A 20,907-nucleotide genomic window follows, 5' to 3' on the forward strand; every position below is an offset into this window, starting at 1 on the left:
AGATCCTCGTTTCCTTCTGAGTGATATGTTCTCCCTATTACCTCTCTCAAGCAGAAGGAGATGGTGTTCTTTGACATCTCCCTCTTTTCTCATCCTGTACTTATGAACAACCTACAGCAGGCTGGCCTGTGGGGGGCTGTCCGTTTTAGGTAGGCTATCAAAGTCCTGACTGGACACAGCACCATTTCGTCCTGTTCATTCCCCATGAAGTCCTTGAGTGAGGGAACGGAAAAACCATCAAACCTTGGGTCATGTGTGGAGGGGTTCCGAGTCTTCGCTACAAACTCTGGCATGAAGGTCAACCCCATTGACGTCCATCCACGGGTGTGACGTCATATGAGAATTTCAGCGACCCTCTTCACCAATGCCAATGCCAATGCCAACAGGAACACAGATTTAAGGTCAAGACCCAGTCTGAAGATGTTCTGATTGGTTCATGGCCTTTCTCAGTGAAGCCAGGACCTTGGTGATGTCCTCTTCTAATGGTTTTAAGCTTCTTGGTGGGCAACTCTTCTCAAAGTTTTTCACCAAGTCTGACCATTCCCATGACACATCCAGGTCTATGCCTCTTGATTTGAATACCAGGGAGAGGGCAGGCCTATAGCCTTTGACTAATGACATGGAAAGATGTTGCTTGTGTCTCAGGAACAGACGAAATTCTGCCACATCCTTCACAGCTGCTTTGAGGGGACATACACTCCTCTCATTGCATCAATGTAGGAAAACCTTTCACTTTCCCTGATACAGGTTGAGGGAGGATGGCTTAAGAGGACTGGCAATGAAGGCTGCAACATATCTTGAAAAAACTCTTTCTAAGCAGTTGCTGGATAGCCTCCATCTGTGAAGCTGGGGGGAGGCCATTGCTCTATGTACCTGGTCGCTTTGCTCGTTTCAGCAGGTTAGGGATTGAGGGCACCTGTCTTGGAATGTCTACCAGCAGGTGGAGAAGATCTGTGTACCACTGCTTGCAGCCACTTTGGTGCCATCAATATCATCATCAGCGGCAAATTGTGATTTTTTTCTGTTGTGAACAGATCCAGTGTGGGGCCCCCCACAGCTTGAATAATCTGTCCGCTACACTCTGCTGTAATGACCATTCCATCCCCACTATCTGGTCCAACCTGCTTAGTGTGTCTGCCACAATGTTCCTTTTTCCTGGGATGTACCTGGCTGTCAGTATTAGTCCCTTGGTCTCTGACCACTCATGCATTTCCACGGCTAGGCAATTCAGGTTGCTGGAGATCGTTCCTCCCTGCTTGTTTATGTACGCAACCACTCAGGTGTTGTTGCTCATGAGACTGTGGCCTCCCCTTGGAGGTGGTTCTGAAAGTGTTCAAATGCCAGCCAGGCTGCTCACATCTCCAAGATGATGTGATCGTGATGTTACTGTTCGTTCCACTTTTCTGAAGTGTACATGCTGTTCAGGTGGAAGCCCCACCCCCTTTGGGATGCATCTGAGAGTACCAGTACTTCCAGGGATGACTAACTTAGCTGCATTCCCTGCAGATGGTTTTCTGGGTCTCTCCACCACTGCAAGTCTTGTACATTTCTCTCTGTCACTCTTATCAGACCCTTGCTGATCTGTTTTTTGTCATTTTTTCCTTTTCCTTCAAGTTCCACAGTAAGGAATGTATGGGTCCTGCCCCCTGGTACTAACTTTTCCAAGGACACCAGGTTACCGATCAGGGTTTGCCATTTCTTCTTTCGTTGGTGAGGGTCAGACAGGAACAGGTCTACGATGGGTCTCCAAACCCTGATGCTTTTTCCACCAGGCAGAGGTGTGTTGTCCTTCACTACTTCTACTGCCCCCTTCTATAGCATGGCTCATATCTCCAGTTGAAGGACTCTCTCCTTGGGGGAGTCGCTCTGGTTGGAAGGGAACACGAGTGGTGCTGCTGTTAAAAGTGGCTTCTACTTGAAGGGAAGGACATATCCGTTCCTGAGTGTTTGGATGGTCCATTCCTCTGCTCCAAACTTTTGCCACTCTGGCCACATGTTCCCTAGACAGCCCCTACCTTAGTCTGATGTGGGGCTTGGGGAAATGTCCCACACTTATCTAGTGTCCCCTCTCTTTCCCATCTTGTTACACTTCCTGGGATGGAGGGGTAGGGAGGTACGGGAGGACTGCCTTCCTTCCTCTCGTGGTCTTCCCCAGGAGGGCCTTGCTGTCGAAAATGGAGCTGAAATGATTGTCTCAGCAGCCTTGTAGGTCTATTTTGGCCTACCGTACTCAAGGAGTGCCCTCTTGAGGCTGCCTTGAGTGGGATTGATGAGTCTGTCTTTGGCATCTTCCATCTTGTTGGTTATAGTCTGGTTTAACCGTTCTGGAGAGAAGTACACTGACTCATCCATAAGGGGGCTGTTCCAACTATCTGTTGAGATGTGTCTCTGTGCCAATGGCAGGAGGGACTCTCTCCTTTTTAGTAGGGTATTAGCCCACGGATTGGCCACTTGTTTTACCACATAAGGCAAGGCTTTTCCCGCTGGCATCATATACTCCTTAATAACATACCACTTGTCAAGTGGTACGGACTCTCTTATCTCCATCACCATTGCCCCTTGGCATCTGTCGAGCCAGGAGATGGCCATCTCAGTGCCCTTCCCGACACTATCTTGATTTGCCATTTCACTGCTAGTGAATCTCTAGCCGACCTGCTGTAGACTATCCAAGGGGGGTTGCCTGACAACCTGTAAACTGCCACATTCACATTCCTGGGAAAGGAGGTGGGCTTTTCCAGGACACAGTATTTAGCTTGCCAAGGAAGCAGAGGGGTTGCAATTTTTGGGACCTGGAGGAGGCTAGGGAACCTTCCTGCCCCACCATTAGGTTGTCAACTCCTTTACTATTGTGACAATAAATGGAGACCAAGGAGAAGTTGAGACCGTCGTCAGGTGTTTATTCTCTGGTTCTGAAAGGCCTAGTTTTCTCTGTATCTTGTTGATGAAGTCAGCAAAACTACAATCTTCCTCTGGTAGATCCTGAAAGGAAAGGTCAACATCCTCTTCTAACTGCTAGGTCTAGCCGACTTATTGGGCCAGGTATCTCCTGGACTCCCTTCTGCTCCGTTGGGTGGCCGTCCGGTCCCCGTTGCCGTGGAGAAGCTGAGTCGGGTGTGTCGCGATATCTGCTATCCCATCTAGTTGTACATCGTCCTGACCGGTAAGGGGGAGAACAGGAATCAGGTCTGCTGCGGTTATCCTGTGGGTAGGACCATTCCTGTGACGTCTCCCATAGCCAAAAGGGGACATATAACCAACTTTCCATCAGTCCGCCTTCTTGGTGACCGATGATGGGATGGGTGACATTCTTCTCCTTTCTGGTCATCTCCCAAAGAGGTACCGGTCCATGGGCTGCTTCTGGACCATAACCAAGAAGTCCTGGATTGGTATCGTGACCGGTGATGGGAGAGCTGACAGCTTTCTCCATCCCATTTTCACTTCATGGAGGTAACCTTCCGTATCACGTTTCTGGAACATGAGCAGGAAGTTTACACGGACGGGTATCGTGACTGACGGTTCTTCCGTTGCCTCCAGTGACTACGTTCCGACATGGTTGAGGAATGCAAGTCGCTCCTTCTACAGAAATTCCTTGTCTTGGAGGAGGACGGATCAAGCCACTGTCACTTCCTTCGCTCTGGAGAATGTCTGTGGGAAAGGTCTGATTCCATAGAGGTAGATCTCCGTCTCCTCCAGCTGTTTAAATGGCTCTTCTGTTCTTCTTTTATATGCTCCCTGACGGGCTGGGACAGGCTGTAGAGAGTGTCCGGTCCTAGTCACTCACACTCTGTTCTCTCGGTCCCGTGTAGTCACCATCCTGATATTCTCTCATAAGGACGTACCACAAGGATGACGATGTCGTACATGGTGTCTTCTTCGGGTCAGAGATAAGGGGAGGAAAATTATTCCTACCTGGTGCGACAGGAAGCGGAAATGATATTTGTATCGGCAGTGACAGAGTGGGAGAAAGAATGGACGGGGATGGTAAACTGGAGTAGCCTTCTTCCTCCATTTTCTTTTCTAAATTTTCCCACTGGGGAGACAGCCATAATCCGCACTCTCTGCAGGTGGACTCCCAGGAACATACCTGACCCCTGCATGACAAACACACAGAATGAGGATCAACAGCTATAGTCAACAAGAATTTTCCACAAGGCTTGTCTCTGCCCGGGCACTGCTGTACTTCGGTCTTCCTGTTCTCTTCCATGGTCACATGAAGTACGGAAACTCGAGTAACTCCAGGAAGAAAGAGAAGGTTCTCTAACACTCGTATGTGGAGGGAACAAAGGCATGAGACCTCAATCACGTGAATACTGCACCATTCTCCAAGAACAACAAAAGTAAATCTCACAAAACGACACGAACAACAGTAGTACGTCTCTAATATGTTTTAGTAATGTTACTGAATTGTTTCACCAAACAAAATGACTGAAAACTAGGCACTGTTTTCGTGTTCAGGAACAACCCAGTGCAACTGAACAACTATGCCCTGATCTTGGGTTCAAGCACTCACGTGGGGAACCCTTTGTATCACAAGAAACGCTACCAAACTGAGGAAATCAATTCTTCACACAGTAAAAAAAAATATCTCTTGCGTTACAGTATATGAAATCCCCAAAATGTACAAAATAAGAGACAACTACAGGACCCTGACAAGTCTAACAGCACATCCATACATGAGCATGGCTTGGAAGAAAATGGACAGATGGAGGGCAGCTTGAGTCAGCCTAGGGGTTTCCAGGTAGCGTTAGGATTTTGTTTTGTAAAGATGAGGCTAAAACAGCCGAGCATAGCAATGGGCAAGGAATACTCCATATATGAAAGCGTAGGGTAGTATAAGTGTTGGAACAAATACACACTGCATCCTATTTTTATAAAAATAATTACAACCATCTCTTTTTTTTTTTATACAGTACTAATATCATACATCCTTCTCAGCATGTACATCAAAGGTTCATATATATATGCCATGGAATCACAGATTATCTATGAAAGTTACCATGGGTATTTATACAGTTACCATAAAAGAATATGAAATATTTCTACATCTATATTTTACGCTTACCTTTCACAACACACTGATCAATTTGTGAGACTGCCCAGATGGAAGTGCACAGGGCATATTTGCAGGAAAAATTGAAAAAATGCACAATGTCACAGAGTAGATTGTTGAAGGAGGGCATGGAAGGGGAGATCTAATGAGACAAGGCAGTAACAACAAAGAGGAAAAAACAAAAAAACAAGAGGACTGCTGGGATGACCTCAAGGAAATGGCACAAGACAGACAATTGTGGCCAAAATTCATCAAGGCCCTCCCTACATATTCCTTAGGGTGTATCAAGAACTGACTGACTGCTATCCAGTATTAAAATTAAATATGCATACAGTACATTATAGTACTTACCTATCACATTTTGAGGCTGGACAAAAGAATGCTTCCCGCACATCATCATGAACCTTACGGTGAAATTTGAGTTGAGTTAAATGCCTGAATTTTTTCCCACACACATCACACACTGAAAATAATTTCTTTTTTATTATTGTGATTAATAAGATTTCCTTCAATATATGAATATTTACCATATTTGCCATCACATAAGGCACTACATTTTTCAAATCAAGGAAAATCACTGTGCATTAATTGTTTACTTCAGCAAAACTGTTAACATGAATTCTGAAAACCTCTCCTACAAAACTGGTTGCCATATTATTTTGGTTATTAGTAAATACTTTACAGTTTTCAGTATTTATTACCTAAGGAAACAATAAATACCATTACTTTTTCATTCATACAAATTATGGAGAAAACAATGAATAACAAATTCTACATACCACGTTCTAACAGTCATTTGTAAATTAAGTTAAGACTACTGAATTGCAACAGAATATAACAAAAAGAAAAAGAAATTCTTAGTATATTTTTCCTTATGTTTCCTATATGCAGTAACAAGAATAACTAGCAATAAAACATATTTCACTGAAAGAACATTTATTATACATCTTCATGGTGCATAGACTTTATATCTCTATTATATTTTTTGGAAAGATATTTATGTATGACAAGCAAAGAAACTGCTATGCATACTCTGAGCTTTAATTTTTAATTTTTTTTTACTAAAATTTAAAATTACTAAATTTATTCACTTTCAAAAAACAAGACCATGACTAGCATTATATAATAAAAAATGTATTTAATGAAATCATACGCAAAAATTACAGCTAAGATCATAAGGGGTACGCCAGAACTTGAGTCTTATCACAGATGAGGTTTAGACCTCAAAGTATCTCAATGCGTAAAATAAAAATATCTTTAAAATATTGTATACTATTTCACAACTTGGTTTTCACAATCATTTATAATCCTTAATTATCAGGAAAATCAATGTAAGATTATAGGTCTGTTAACACTTTCGCTTACCGATGTCTGACATAAACATCATCCAAATTTAAGTCCTTCATGTGCTGATGACTTAAGCAAATGTAAAAAAAAAATTGCACACAACCAACAGACAAGTAGAGGATCATTTTCAGCGAGTGTTACTGTTATTTTTTTATACATTTGTAGCATGTATGTTTGTTTATTTTGTATAGTTCAAGATTTTTATTCTATAATTACACCATTTATCTTTTTTCTGCAAAAGAGAGAGAGAGAGAGAGAGAGAGAGAGAGAGAGAGAGAGAGAGAGAGAGAGAGAGAGAGAGAGAGAGAGAGAGATATTTTTTATATATATGTAACAGGTATGTTTATTTGTTTTGTATAGTTTTAGTTTTTTATTATATGATTATATGACTTATCTTTTTTCTGAGTGGAAAAGAGAGAGAGAGAGAGAGAGAGAGAGAGAGAGAGAGAGAGAGAGAGAGAGAGAGAGAGAGAGAGAGAGAGAGAGAATTTTTTTATACATGTATGTAACAGGCATGTTTATATGTTTGTATAGTTCAGGATTTTTATTCTATTATTATTATTATTGTTGTTGTTAAGATGATGAACCCTATTCATATGGAACAAGCCCACAGGGGTCACTGACTTGAAATTCATGCTTCCAAAGAATATAGTATTCATTAGGAAGTAAGAGACGGTACAGGGAAATACAGAGAGAGACCTCACTTATTAACCCTTTCATATCTGTATAGCTATCACATCACTGAGGGTACATGAGCCCCGATGTGTCTGGGAGCGCTCGACAGTGCGAAAAAATAATTATTTTGAAAATTCAGCAAAAATAGAAATTTTATGCCAACAACGTTCATTTTGCTGTCCTTTTTTCTGAATGTTTATATTTTATGGTGGAATAGTCAGAATAAGAGTCCCAACCCTTTAAAATACGAAAATGTGAGTTATTTCACGAAAAAAAAAAATCTTTACTTTTTTATATTTTCATTCATAACCCAAAAACTATGAAAGTCAGGCGAATTAATTATTTTTTATGAGAAAGCCAACAAAATTCTCTAAATATCGATATATAAAACAATGGAAAATGAATAAGTCCAGTTGGTGAAAAAATTGATAGAAAAGAGGGTGAGAAACAGAGCGCTCTGCCCGGCCTATGGTGAGAATTATCGCTAGAAAAAACTTTTTTTGAAGAGCCCTATCTCGGTTATTTTTCATAGAAATTACTTTGTAAAAAGTACGAAAATGTAGAGGAAAAGTTGAAGAATAAAGGGAAAGTCAAGAAAATGGCTTTGGTAACGGCAACAGTTTCATTTTGACGTTATAAATTGATCGAAACGAAAAAATGTTACCGCTTGTCAACATTATCGTCAGAACTCAAAAGCTATAAGAGTTAGTGAATGAATTATTTTTATGAAAAAGCCAACACAATTTCTAAATATTGACATATAAAACAATGAAAACGAATAAGTCCAGTTGGTGAAAAAATTGATAGAAAAGACGGTAAGAAACAGAGCGCTCTGCCCAGCGTATGGTGAGAATTATTGCTACAAAAAAATCTTTTGAAGAGCCCTGTCTCCGTTATTTTTCATAGAAATTACTTTGTAAATATACGAAAATGCAGAGGAAAAGTTGAAGAATAAAGGAGAGTTAAGAAAATGGCTTTGGTAATGGCAACAGTATCATTTTGACGTTATAAGTTGATCAACGAAAAAAAGTTACCGCTTGTCAACATTATTGTTCAGAGCTCAAAACTATAACAGTTAGGCGAATGAATTATTTTTTTATGAGAAAGCCCACAAAATACTCTAAACATCGACATATAAAAGAATGAAAAACGAATAAGTCCAGTTGGTGAAAAATTGATAGAAAATAGGGTAAGAAACAGAGCGCATGCCCGCATATGGTGAGAATTATCGCTAGACATTTTTTTGAAGAGCCCTAGCTCGGATATTTTTCATAGAAATTACTTTGTAAATATACAAAATGTAGAGGAAAGGTTGAGGAATAAAGTGAGAGTCAAGAAAAAATGGCTTTGGTAACGGCAACAGTTTCATTTTGACGTTATAAGCTGTTCGAAACAAAAAAAAATGTTACCGCTTGTCAACATTATCGTCAGAGCTCAAAAGCTATAACAGTTAGGCGAATGAATTATTTTTTATGAGAAAGCCAACAAAATTCTCTAAATATCAATATATATATAATAATGAAAAAACCCGAGATCGCCAGAGCCCATCGCCGAAAATCGTCAAAAATCATAAGAAAACCTTACTCTCTATTGAAACGATGTAAACTGTTATTATTGAGTTTTACATCAAAAACGCTTCAAATTTGATTATTCTGCCATTTTGCTAGTTTTACGCTGGTAAAAACTTTGAACATGCGTCGTAAAGCATGTTGAAATATATTTTCTCGATTGACGCCTGCTGAAAATGATGCCCTGCTCTAAAATAAACAGCCACATGCACTAACGCTTACCCAACCTCGTATGCATGGTCTCTGACATGTAAACAGCCACACGTGTTTACCCAACCTGGTCAGGCCTCCAGGCTCATGCGGGTGGGATCAGCTGATGTCATTGTGAGAATTTTACTTCGCCATGGATTTGCGATGCACAGTAGAGGAACTAAAAATTTATAGAAAATAGAGGATACAAAACAGAGTGTTTCAATAATGTAATCCTACATTTTATAAAAAAAAATGTAAGATATGAGAGAGAAGCGTGGTAGGATCAGCTGATTTCATTGTGAGAAATTTACTATGCCAGGGATTCAACATGCGCAGTATAGGAACTGCTTGCCTGGCGTATTGATGCCTGAGTTACACGGTCCAAGGTATGCTTTAGCCTATGGAAACCACCAACTGTCCGAAATAAAAAAATTTACCCTACCACACGTTTTAAAAATGTTGGTAAATTTTACGTAACATTACGTCAGTCAGAAAAGAAGGGGGGTGGGGGGGTATTACGTAATATTATGTCAATTGGACAGGAAAGTGTTAAAAAAGAAAAATAAATTAATAAATAAATAAAAATGTATTAAAATACAAGGAGAATAGAATTAGGGTAGTAATGCATTGCATCTTTGCTTGAACTCCTTAAGTTAGGTTTCAATTACACAACATCCTCAGGAAAACTGTTCCACAGTCCAACGGTGTGAGGAATTAAGGACCTCTGGAACTCAGAAGTTTGACAGCGAAGCACATTGACTGCATATTGGTGCTGCTCTTCAGCAAATCTGGTTGCTCTTGGCAGGAAAAGGGGATCAGGGATCAATTGTGAATAAGAAAGATCTCTGTCAAAATACAACTTATGAAAAAGTGACAAACAAGAGACCATCCATCGATGGTCCAAGTCATAACTGCTAATATTATGAATCAGAAACCTACCACCAAGAACAACTCTATCTAAAAGAGATAAATCTCTGGCAAAAGCAGACATCCATACTGGAGAACAATATTCTAGTAAAGGAAGTACATATGACCCAAAACAGGTTGCACTGATTTTATCACTGTTATAAAAATATACGAGGCCTTGTGAACAATACCTAACTTTCATGCACCAGTTGCTGAAACTTTCAATAGATGTTTCTCAAAAGTAAGATGGGAGTCAAAAGTTACACCTAGAATAGTTAAAGCTTCTGACTCATTCAGCAAGGTCCCATCCACCTGAAGGGAAGGATGGAGCAGAAAATCTGTACGAGATCTGCCAATCAATAATCTTTTTTTTTTCTTACTGGAGTTCAGCATCATACCCCACTGACTACACCAGTGGTCTTTGAAACTGGTTAAGACCATGGCCCACTTTAGGCAGGCTGAGGGGAGCCTTCAGATTTAGCATATAAATTATGTTCATAATAAAACATACGATACCAGGTCCTTAAGGAACTTTATTACATTTTCATAACATGTTACAAACAGAATTTTCATAAATGCATTATATGGTAAACTAAGAAATTTTCAAGAAAGTTAAAAATAATAATCCAGAAATCAATGACTGAACTTTGATTTTGTAAGTTTAAGTCATATACTGACCTTACCTTGAAACATGGCCAAAAGATAAACATACAACGCAAAAAACCACTGGCTCAGGTAAGGCAGCTAATGAGATGGATGTACTTGCTTCATATCTAAAAGCTTATCAAATCGGGGGAGAATTTTGGACAAGGCACATCTTCATCCTCCACCTCTAAGCAAATTCTTGCTTTGTTTAGATTTGAAGTCTAGAAAAGCCTGATCACATAAGGAGTGGAGGAGAAAGGTAAAGTGTTTTTAACCAATGGGTATGGTGCACTTACTTGAGCCCAGAATTCCTGTACAGGAGCTCTTTTTGCAAACACTTTATACCAGAATCAAATTTCATTTCCAAGTATTCATCTTGGTCAGGGTCTGGCACAGAATCTGGCTCAATATTAAATGGATCTGCTATAAATGACAGCTCTAGGACTCAAGATCAGGGAAGTATCTGGAAAATTCTTTGACCCAAATTTTGAAGGTGGTTAATTATTTCATTTTGGAAACAAGGATCTAATTCTTTTTCACCTTCAACAACTTCACAAAAATTTAGAACATTGCAAAATTACTTAATTTTCCTAACCCGGTTCTGGATCTTAGCAGTGAAGGCACGCAATGAGTCAACAAAATGAATTACAGTTTTGTCACACTGAAGTTTCAGATTTTTATTTCTTTTGTTTTTATTTTATTTTCTTATTTTTTATATAGTTAATTTATTTTTATTATAATCTAGTTAAATGTCCGTGGCCCACCTGAAAACCAGGCCATAGTGGGCCATGGCAGTTTGAAGATCACTGGACTACACCATTCTTTGATCTGGTCCATGACCCGATTGAGGCTGAGGGGAGCTTCGTTTCTCTTAAGTGGAGACTTTTACATCCACAAGTTTCACATCATCGGCATACTGAACAAACTTGTTTTCCAGACCAACAACCATATCGCTTGTATCCGACTCCAAGATTCTGAAGTTTATAAATAAGTACCTTATGAATTATTAAATCGAAAGCAGCACTAAAATCTATTTGAGTTAAAAAACCCTAACAAATGGCATGTCAAGTCTAGAAGAGCATCTACTTAACTGGACTTTATATTACTGACTATCAGCTCAATCCTTTAGATTCCACATACCAAAAATGTTTTTCAGCAACTTTGCCATAGGAATAGAAATTGGCCTTTTAATGCAGTCTGCAGATTCTTGAACAGGCAATTACTTCACTGACCACCCACTTAAGACTGTTAGGTGAAATTTAAAAATAACACTTGGCTAACCTGCTAGGACTCTTTCTGTAATCACCTGTTTCCCACCAGATGGTGCTGGAACCTTTACATTCTTGACAGAATTCTTCATGACCACCCATTAAGATGTGGGAAGGCTGTGTGGGTTCCCACTTTAACAGTAGGTAAGTATCCAAACAATTAATTTTATCATGATAACTATCATTATTTGGAATGAATATTACCTACTGTTAAAATTAGCTGACTACCACATTCGATGAGGATGGTGGACTAATGAGGGAAAAAAAGCTTCTCAACATTCCTGCCTGTTGTGTGATCCTTGCTGGCAAGTACTGTCGCCAGACATTGGAAACACAACATGGTATAAGGCCATCGTAGTGAGACTTGTCACAGGACCCTCACAGGGAAAAAAGACTATCCTCGTAGAGTACTAGTGACTCCTGTGCCTGAATCGAAAGCCCATAACCAACAGTCCAAAACTAAAGACAACTATGTACCACCTTCATATACGAAGGTGCGCTCCCATACACCAATGTGTACCTTCATGCTACCAAAATTCAATAACGGGATTTCCTAACAACTAATGATACTACAGAAAGCAAGGTTACTATCATATTTGGTTCAGAAGAAAGCATGCCCACTGCAACGACAGGACTAAGGGCTTTACACCTCACGCTAAATTTGAACATCTCTCAAATAATATGAGTCAACAACAGTTACATCTTCCCTGAGCTGTATGACAACCTTCTCTAGAGAGAGGTTTTAAAGGAAATAAAGATGTGTTTACAGTATGGAAGCCATGAGGATTTTTTTTTTACAAAAATAGTAAAAGCTCAGGAATCAACTCTGTGTGCATTTACTTAAAAATTCTTGGACAAAAGAGTGTTTGGTCTCCTAACACCACTCCTCCTCTTAAAGGTTTAAGCCTGTCCAGGTAAACACTTAAGAATTCTAACTGGACATAAGACAGCTACTTCTTCCTTGCCTACTAAAGCAATTAAATTAAGCACTGTCACATATTTGGGAAGGGCTTCCACTTCTAATCTTTTCTCTATCAGTGAAAGAAAAGAGAGAGGTTGCAACTAGAACAAAGCCCACATACAAGAGAGGGATTGAAGCTCACTAATATAAATCCTTAAGAGTTCTAACTGGATGTGCAACAGCCACTTCAGCATTGCCTACCAAAGCAGTTAAATTAGGCACTGTCGCAAATCTGAGAAAGGCTTTCACTTCTATATCTTTTCTCTAAGCAATCAAAGAAAAAGAGAGAGGTTGCCACAAGAACATAACCCACATACAAGAAAGGGCTTGAAGCTCGTTAGCACACTTCGCTGCAGCAAGAGCTAAAAGAAAGGAGTCTTCAAAGTTCTTAAGTGATGCCTTATCAAAAGGCTCAAACCAAAGTTGTTAAAACCTGGAGGACTACGTCTTAATTTCATCGTAAACTATGAAAGGAAGATTGAAATTTCCAGCACAAAAGACAGAAAACCTCTTCAAACTTTAAATCGTGAACGATATCCCAGTCAGCATGATGCAGAACTGAAAGTAATGTAACGTGGTATCCTTTGGTCACTGTGACAGAAAACTGCTTTGCATACCTGAGATGCTGGCATAACTTAAATCAGGCTATCTAGTGAATGGGTGCTGGATATCACTCTGGACAAGCACCAAGATCAATAAACTGACAACTGTTATTGATACACAAGTCGAACAGTGGAGGGCCTTCTAGACTTAAGGATCACTAGAAATGCCCTTAACTCGTAACAGACAATGCCAATCCCCATGCGGTCAGATGAAGCATGTGGAGGTTTGACGGAATCTTCTAAAATAAGACTGTCTGAAAAGGTCTATCCTGAATGGAAGAAGATGAGGAATATCTACCACCAGGAAAGTAAGTTAGGGAACCACTCCCTTTGTGGCCACCAATGAGCAACCAAAATCATCCTTTTGTTCTGCAAAGGTCATAACTTGTTGAGTATTTCCTCAAAACAGCAAACAGGGGAACAGCATAATGGTCTAGATTTGATCATTCTGAGGGAAGGCGTCAACTGCCCATGCCTGAAGATCCTGGCATGGAGGGCAGTAAACTGGAAGAGTAGTTAGTGTTTTGGGTAGTCAAGAACAGAGTAGTGTCTGGGTCTCCCAAAAGGTTCCAAAACTTCTGGCAAACCTGAGAAAGGGGAGACTATCTGAGAGAAGACCTTGTCCTTTTCTGCTGAGTTGGTCTTCAATAAAAATGTATTTCCCTAGGACAAAACAAGATATAAAGAAATGATATTGCTGGGCTCTGTCCAAAGGAGGTCATTTCTTTGCCAGCCTGAACAAATCTCTTGATCTGTGAATTCTGGTCATCTTAGGTAAGAAACAAAAGGCTGAATTGTCAGGAGAGACTGCGATCGTATTGTCTCTAATTATATGTTCTGCTTTAGTAAAACCACTCCAAACTGCCAAAAGCTGTAGGTTGTTTACCTTCAAACTCCCTGACATCCAACATTTCTCAGAATGGGCACCCCATCTGCCTCCAAGACATCTGAGGACAGTGAAAATGTTCTTGAGGTCTGCAGGCCAACCCATTAAGCTTCTCAAAAGTGGTAGAAACCTGTCTATCTATCCCTCTGTTGGAAAAATCCCCATAAAGAGAGCTAATCTTCAACCCCAGATAAACAAATGACTGGATCGGAAAAACAAAGATTAGTCAATGTTGAACAAAATGCCCAGCTCTGAGGTTAAACATAAAACATAATTCTTCACCCTCAAGGTCATCAGAAACAAATTGGTGAGAACAAACCAATCGCCCAAAACAGAACTATTCTGATACCAAGCAGATGAATCCGTCCTGCTAAAAACTCCAACACACACAAAAGAATATTTTTCTTTGACAGAAGGTGTACTGGGATGTGAAACTACGTGTCCTATATGTCGACAGAAAACATCATTTGCCCTTCCAAAAGGCTGCCAGGACCAAACTGAATGACTTATCGAAAAGGGAGCAATATGAATAATCTTGCTGAGACTGGAAAAGCCCACGCATTGATGGCCTCGTTGCATAACAACTGTCCAATCCACCCCACCCAACTCTTGAACTTCTCTGTGTGAAGAATGTGGAGAGAAGGATATCAGGAAGTTGGTAGAGGTAAAAATATAAAAGGTACAAAGTATCCTTCCCTGAAAACCATCATGGTTGAGCAGGCCTAGTTTATATGATTTGTCCACATCTGTTTCCGTTACTTTAGAACTGAGTTGTAAAATGAATAAGACATTCTTCCCACTAGCCTTGGAAGTAGGTCTATCAAGGAGAGGTTATAACTATGATACATCATCAAGAAATTCTGCCTCTTCAAGACTAATATTTATAACTATTATCATCATTATCTCTTGTACATATCTACATATGTACATACACATACATACATATCTACATATGTGTGCATAAACATATATATATACATTTACAAAATATATATACTCACAGTAAGTTCTTGGGTTACATCATACTCGACCTACTTCGTTTTGTGGTTACGTCCTCACCATCTCCCATAAATTTATTCAAAAATTCTTTTTCCGTCATTCTCTCTCTCTTAGTATACATATTCTTTAATGACAAAACACAGCAAAACATCAATAAAATGTTATTTCACTTACAGAATCCACTTATACTGTATTATTATATTGATCTACATTGTCACCGTAAAAATATTTAAAATCCGAATTTCATACGTAGGCAACACAAAACCACCAGTAGCAAGTTCTCCGACAACAGAATCTCAGTTGTCTCTCTCTACTGTATATCAGTACTGTACTGTACATATCCTTTAATGAAATATCAATTACTGTACCATAAACATAAAAACACAAATCAACAAATCCAGGAATTTCATTACGAGATCGAGCGAGTGCGTGCATACATAGGTATGTTACCATATTTTTTGCTTTTTCTGATATACTATACTGTAGTATTTCATTAAAAGTTTAGTTGACTATGATTATCACACATTATAAAAGTGCACAAGAGAATATTTTATCACTGCTGTTTCATCTCCAATCACCATAAATATTTAAAATCCAAATTTCATACTTAGGCAACACAAAACCAACATTCAAGCTCTACTACCCAGCTACAGTTTAACCACACCTGTCAAGTCTTTTCCCCAGCTAGTTACTGTGCTTAGACTTTGATGTAAACACCTCAATTCTCTCTCTCTCTCTCTCTCTCAGTATACATATCCTTTACTGAAAAAACACAGCAAAATATCAGTAAAATGTTATTTCACTTAGAGAATCCACTTATATTGTGCTTAGATTTCGATGTAAACACCTCGGTTCTCTCTCTCACACCCCTCCCTTTGCTATGACCAGTATGCAAGCCAACCACAGGAGTAAAGGTGGGCAATTATCTTTTTTTATTTACTGTACAGTACCGTAACTTATCACAGGAGTATATGTAAGGATAATATTTACCCTTGTACTGTATGTACGTGCTCAGGAATTGTTTTCTTTATTTATTTTTTATTTTTACTGATTCACTTCCTTACGTATGCTTAAGTTCCAACTTAGGGACAAAATCAAGCTACGTCTTGGATGTAGGAACAGATCTTGGACGTAAACTGAGGACCTACTGTATATGTATTTCTCCTGCTGTTATCGAGCCGTAGTGCTACGAATGAAATACTAAATTCAAAGGTACTTCCACCTCACAATTAAGCCGAAGTACTCGTACCTTACCAATTAGAGGAGTCCTTGATTCCTTGGTCCAAGAACTTGAACTTGCAAGTCGAACAGAGAAAGGTGAAAAACTATATCGACTCTAAGCAGCTTCAAAAACTGGAAATAGATGCAGAAGCATCCGAGAACCAGCATTAAATGATACACTTCCGAGGTCACCTCTGATGTTTAGATTAAGCCAGCAACATGTTAGCACATTGCCTAGGTTGGTTGGTTCCTAAGAGCTCACTCTACAAACACAGTTGCGAGTACAGCACAGCGTTCGTGTTAAGTGCAGCGCTATTTAACACTACTGTAAACAGTTTCTTAGCTTTCTATTTGACTGTTCATCCATCTTCCAAAGGCTCTACTTCCATGATAACACACCTTACCATAATCAGTTTTAACTTCTTACTAGTTTAACAGGGGCCGAGGTAGAAGTAAACTAAAAAGCGCCAGTCAACAGATTCATCTTTAGTAAAAGGAAGTGAAAACGGAACAAGCGAGCTATGTAGCACTTAAATACTAAAGGAGAATAAAAAAATCAGGCGAAAGTTCACCAGCAAAGGCAACATACCACGGAACATCAGCAGTGACATCACGGAATGCCGGTAGTAAGTACCAGACAGCTGGGTGGGGAAGGTAGAGGGTTCTTGCACGACGTCACAACGTAACCTTGAGGACAGTCGGAGCCATCTGCACAACACTTAAAGTGGTAATTGCTAAGAAGTAAGAGCTGTTCTACCACCAGGCTAACTCACCCTAGATAAGTAAGCGGCAGAAGAGGAAGAGCTGCTATTACGAAAAGGAATAATTGTCACAAGGTGATGAATATGAGGCAATAGAGGGGAAAACTGAGTAAGACGGGGGAGGGCTATCGTCCACTTGGAGGACGATACCAGGTGAACAAACGATAATAGAAGTTATGCATGGCTCAGAATACTGAGGCAAATGTAATATGTCCATATCCCTAAATAACTCTACCAGTTCACAAACATCACTATCACTCTTCCCAAAATGGACGACATGTGAGCCGGTGAACATGATCTCCAAACCACCAAACAACTGATCCGGAGAACTTGCCGAACCCAAACAGGAGAGATGGCTGAGAGAGGTGGCAAAGGGCACAGAACTTGATCCTGAGACATGCCATGGTTCCCTGTCGGCAGAGAAGACCAATGGACCCAGGGCAGTCCAGAGGGCGGGGCACTGACAGACACCAAGACTCCGACACCTTTTCTCTCGCAGTGGAAACCGAAAAAGGTTGATCAGTAGGGGGGGACCTTTGCCCTAATATATACAGTCAAATTTCTACATTTCTAACCATAATAAAAGAATCTTTCTTAATTACCTATAATTTTTCTCCTGAACCACACAGGGAGCAAAAGAAGGTGGAGCAGAAAGAGTGAGAGTGGAATTAACCTAGGCTACCAGGTAGGCTAATGGAGGAGGAGGAGAAGCAACACTGGAAGACAAAAGGAAAAGACTGAGTAGGCTTATGGTGAGCTCTAACGAATTGAATACGTAATCTATCGGCCTCTAGCATCTCCTGATACCTCACAAACTTTTCATCCTCTCAGCAGATCACTCCTTATTACCCTCACATCAAAAAAACCACACTCGTGCCTCAACAGCTGGGCTAACTACACGGTCATCATGCATAACCGAAACATTTGGTTTCCTCAAACTTTCCCATACAGCCTAATGCTTTCATCTCTGCTTATTGTAGATGACATAAAGCATGAACAGAAAACAACCACAATACCAAACAGGAGAAAATCAACCAGAAATCTCAAAATTATTACGAACGCTCAATTCACACCACCTGCATATGGACACAGCATGAAGAATTCTGACAGGAATATAATCATTCCAGTGCCACATGGTGGGAAACAGGTGATCACAGAGAGAGTCCTAGTAGGTTAACCAGGCGTTATTTTTTTTATTTTGTATGCCGACTGCACCTCATGGCACGAAGATCTAAGCTAACTTTAACAGTAGATAAGATTCATTCCAATTAAATATGTTATTACCCACTGTAAGTACCTTAATTAACAGAGCTTTATCTCTAATTAAGAGGCCAACTTACTTTTGTCAAAAACATTTTGACATATATATGGGAAAGATTAAGGAAAAAAAACTAGGCCCCTCCTCAACCAAAAAACAAACTGCAGTATTTTGGCAATACCTTTGGGATGGTTGGTGGCAAGATGCTTTCGCAGATCATGATGGAAATCAAAAGTCTTGCCACAAGATTCATTAGGACATGTGTAACATTTCTGAACATGTACTAAAGCATGGCGCCTCAATCTGCTTGGCAACATGAATCGTTCTCCACAGCCTGGGTAATCACACCTAAAATTTAATGGAGTAAGATGAAATAATAATTTATCAGGTAAGGCAATCATCAACAATGTTTCTTCATGTACTGAAGTAAAAATATAAACCTAAGTACTGTAGTCCACTCATCAAACTGAAAACCATAAGTGAATGACTTATGTAATAAGTACTGCAATATAAGACTAAACTAAAATTACAAATGGGATTTTTCTGTAGCAGAATGAACCTTTGTTTCAATACAAAAATCGATGTCCATCAATTACAGTGCTGAAACAATTTTGTAGCTTTGTAGCTGAGCTGTAAATAGAATGGCAAAATTCAGTTTAATCAAGGGTTTTATCTTCAAATGAAAGCAAATTAGCAGCTGTTTCACAAAGAAAGTTTCAATAGGCCAACACACTGGCCATGAAACCTGATAGAAAACAATCATACTGGGTCTTTAGATATGTTAAATATAAGGATGAATCTAATTCAAAACAAAATGAACTGATATTCTTTTCATCCTATTCCAGAGTATTTACTGTATCAGGGAGTTAATGAATTTAACACAAAAGAGATACCACAAAATTTCCAGCTGAAATTCCTGGGAAGAACAAATACCATGTTTAGAACAGAAGTATTTTAGTTACATGTTTTAAATGCCTGTAATACTACAGTACACTATCAAATAATATATCAGTATCATGAATTTCAATGGCTTAGCTTACTAACAGACAAATACACCCATAAAGCTAAAACCACCACACACCCTAAACTGTTTATTTTTCAATACCTGTCATGTCTAATCAAGAAATTGGTTGTTAAATCATACTTAATTTTGTTCCAAATGAAATCATATAAAATCACGGTTAACTATAAAACAAAGTCTTCTAATAACCTTAAGTATAGTAACTGACATGTCTATTAATGCCACATAAAAGGTATTACAACTACTCGATCAGTCAAATTTACAATATGTTCAATAAAGTTACACAATCCCATCACAATTCTTTGTTGGTGAACAGATATATAAAATCTCCTCATTACTACAGCCTCTTCAGGAAGTTATAGTTATGCTTTGGGAGACGGTTAACATCTGCATCCAAAATCACAAGGGCTTCTGTCGTGCTTCTGCGAGGCAAATGCATCTGAATTGTACCCTCTAGTGGGTGGACAGCAGCATGAGCTTATATCAAACATGATTAGTTTCAGTTATATCATGTGAGAATATTTACTGTTTGCTCCAAAAAACAGACTACAGTACAGTGTTTGCAGTGTGCCTTAAGCAGTGCAAAGCAAAGCAATGCTCAAGAATGTTTGTATCATCCCTGTGGCCCCTGACTGCAAGATTTTTTTCAGGTCATGTTATCTGTATTCTCACTTGAAAGTCAAGCTTGTCTAATTTTTTCCTTTTTTAGTTTTCATTTGTCCGTTCTAGATATTGCTTAAGAACCAACATCAATTCAGTTGAACTTTGATTGAGAGTAAGGTCTGATGGCATGCTTTCTCATCCATAACATTAGAGCAATTGATTTAGTCAAGGTGGACAAGGGTTTTAACAAAACAACAGAATCAAAATACTACACTTAACTATAGATGGACTCCTTGATGTGCTGTACAACACAGGCAAAATGTTAATAGTATGCAAGACATGGATGATCAAAATCTCAACCATCACTAGTAATCAGCAATTAGTTGAGCCATGTGTACTGAGTTATGTCTGTTTTTTTTTTTGTATGGATACAAAAAAAGAATGGTGCTCAAGTCTAGTACTCTTTTCAGAATATATTATTCAAAGAAATTTTTCTTTTTCCATTTTTTCACTTACTGTACTTCATTTTCTTTTCTTATCTTTCCTATGGGATTACCATTCCTTAAGTTTTCCAGTTTTATTGAAAGTTTTTAGGTACTGCAATAGTGCCATTTTCCTCATTTTCTGATATTTCTTGTCCTCTTTCAGATTGTAATGCTGAACACTACCTAAAAGTTCTACAACAAAGGTTTCAACCTACATGTAAGGTTCAATGCCTGTATGAGTGAATGAGTGGCTTCTCAAGAACTTCTGCTTTCTAAAACTTTGCCCACATTCTTTACAAGTGAAACTCTGCCTCACGTGAGCACGATAATAGTGTTTGGCCATGTTGTATTTATTCTTCATCAACTTGTTGCATTCCTCACACCTGTAAGAAAAAGATAGAAAATTTAAGAAATAATTTACAAAAGATGGAGAACTTAAGAAATCATTTTGAAAAAGAT

The 20,907-nt window shown here is 39.2% G+C and overlaps 1 protein-coding gene across 4 annotated transcripts in view; it reads right to left on the reverse strand.

Moving 5' to 3' along the window:
* The window catches only part of LOC136829475 (transcription factor IIIA-like), a 72,745-nt gene that overhangs the window by 9,381 nt on the left and 42,457 nt on the right, over positions 1–20,907 (reverse strand). For all 4 annotated transcript variants that reach the window (XM_067088197.1, XM_067088194.1, XM_067088196.1 and 1 more), the window contains exons 4-6: positions 20,664–20,831; positions 18,521–18,687; positions 5,402–5,513 (exon numbers count right to left, since the gene is read on the reverse strand). In XM_067088197.1, coding sequence (XP_066944298.1) covers positions 5,402–5,513; positions 18,521–18,687; positions 20,664–20,831 — 447 coding nt within the window. The remainder of the gene's footprint in view (positions 1–5,401; positions 5,514–18,520; positions 18,688–20,663; positions 20,832–20,907) is intronic.

Source organism: Macrobrachium rosenbergii, chromosome 44 (genome assembly GCF_040412425.1).
Source record: "Macrobrachium rosenbergii isolate ZJJX-2024 chromosome 44, ASM4041242v1, whole genome shotgun sequence".
Taxonomy (NCBI): domain Eukaryota; kingdom Metazoa; phylum Arthropoda; class Malacostraca; order Decapoda; family Palaemonidae; genus Macrobrachium; species Macrobrachium rosenbergii.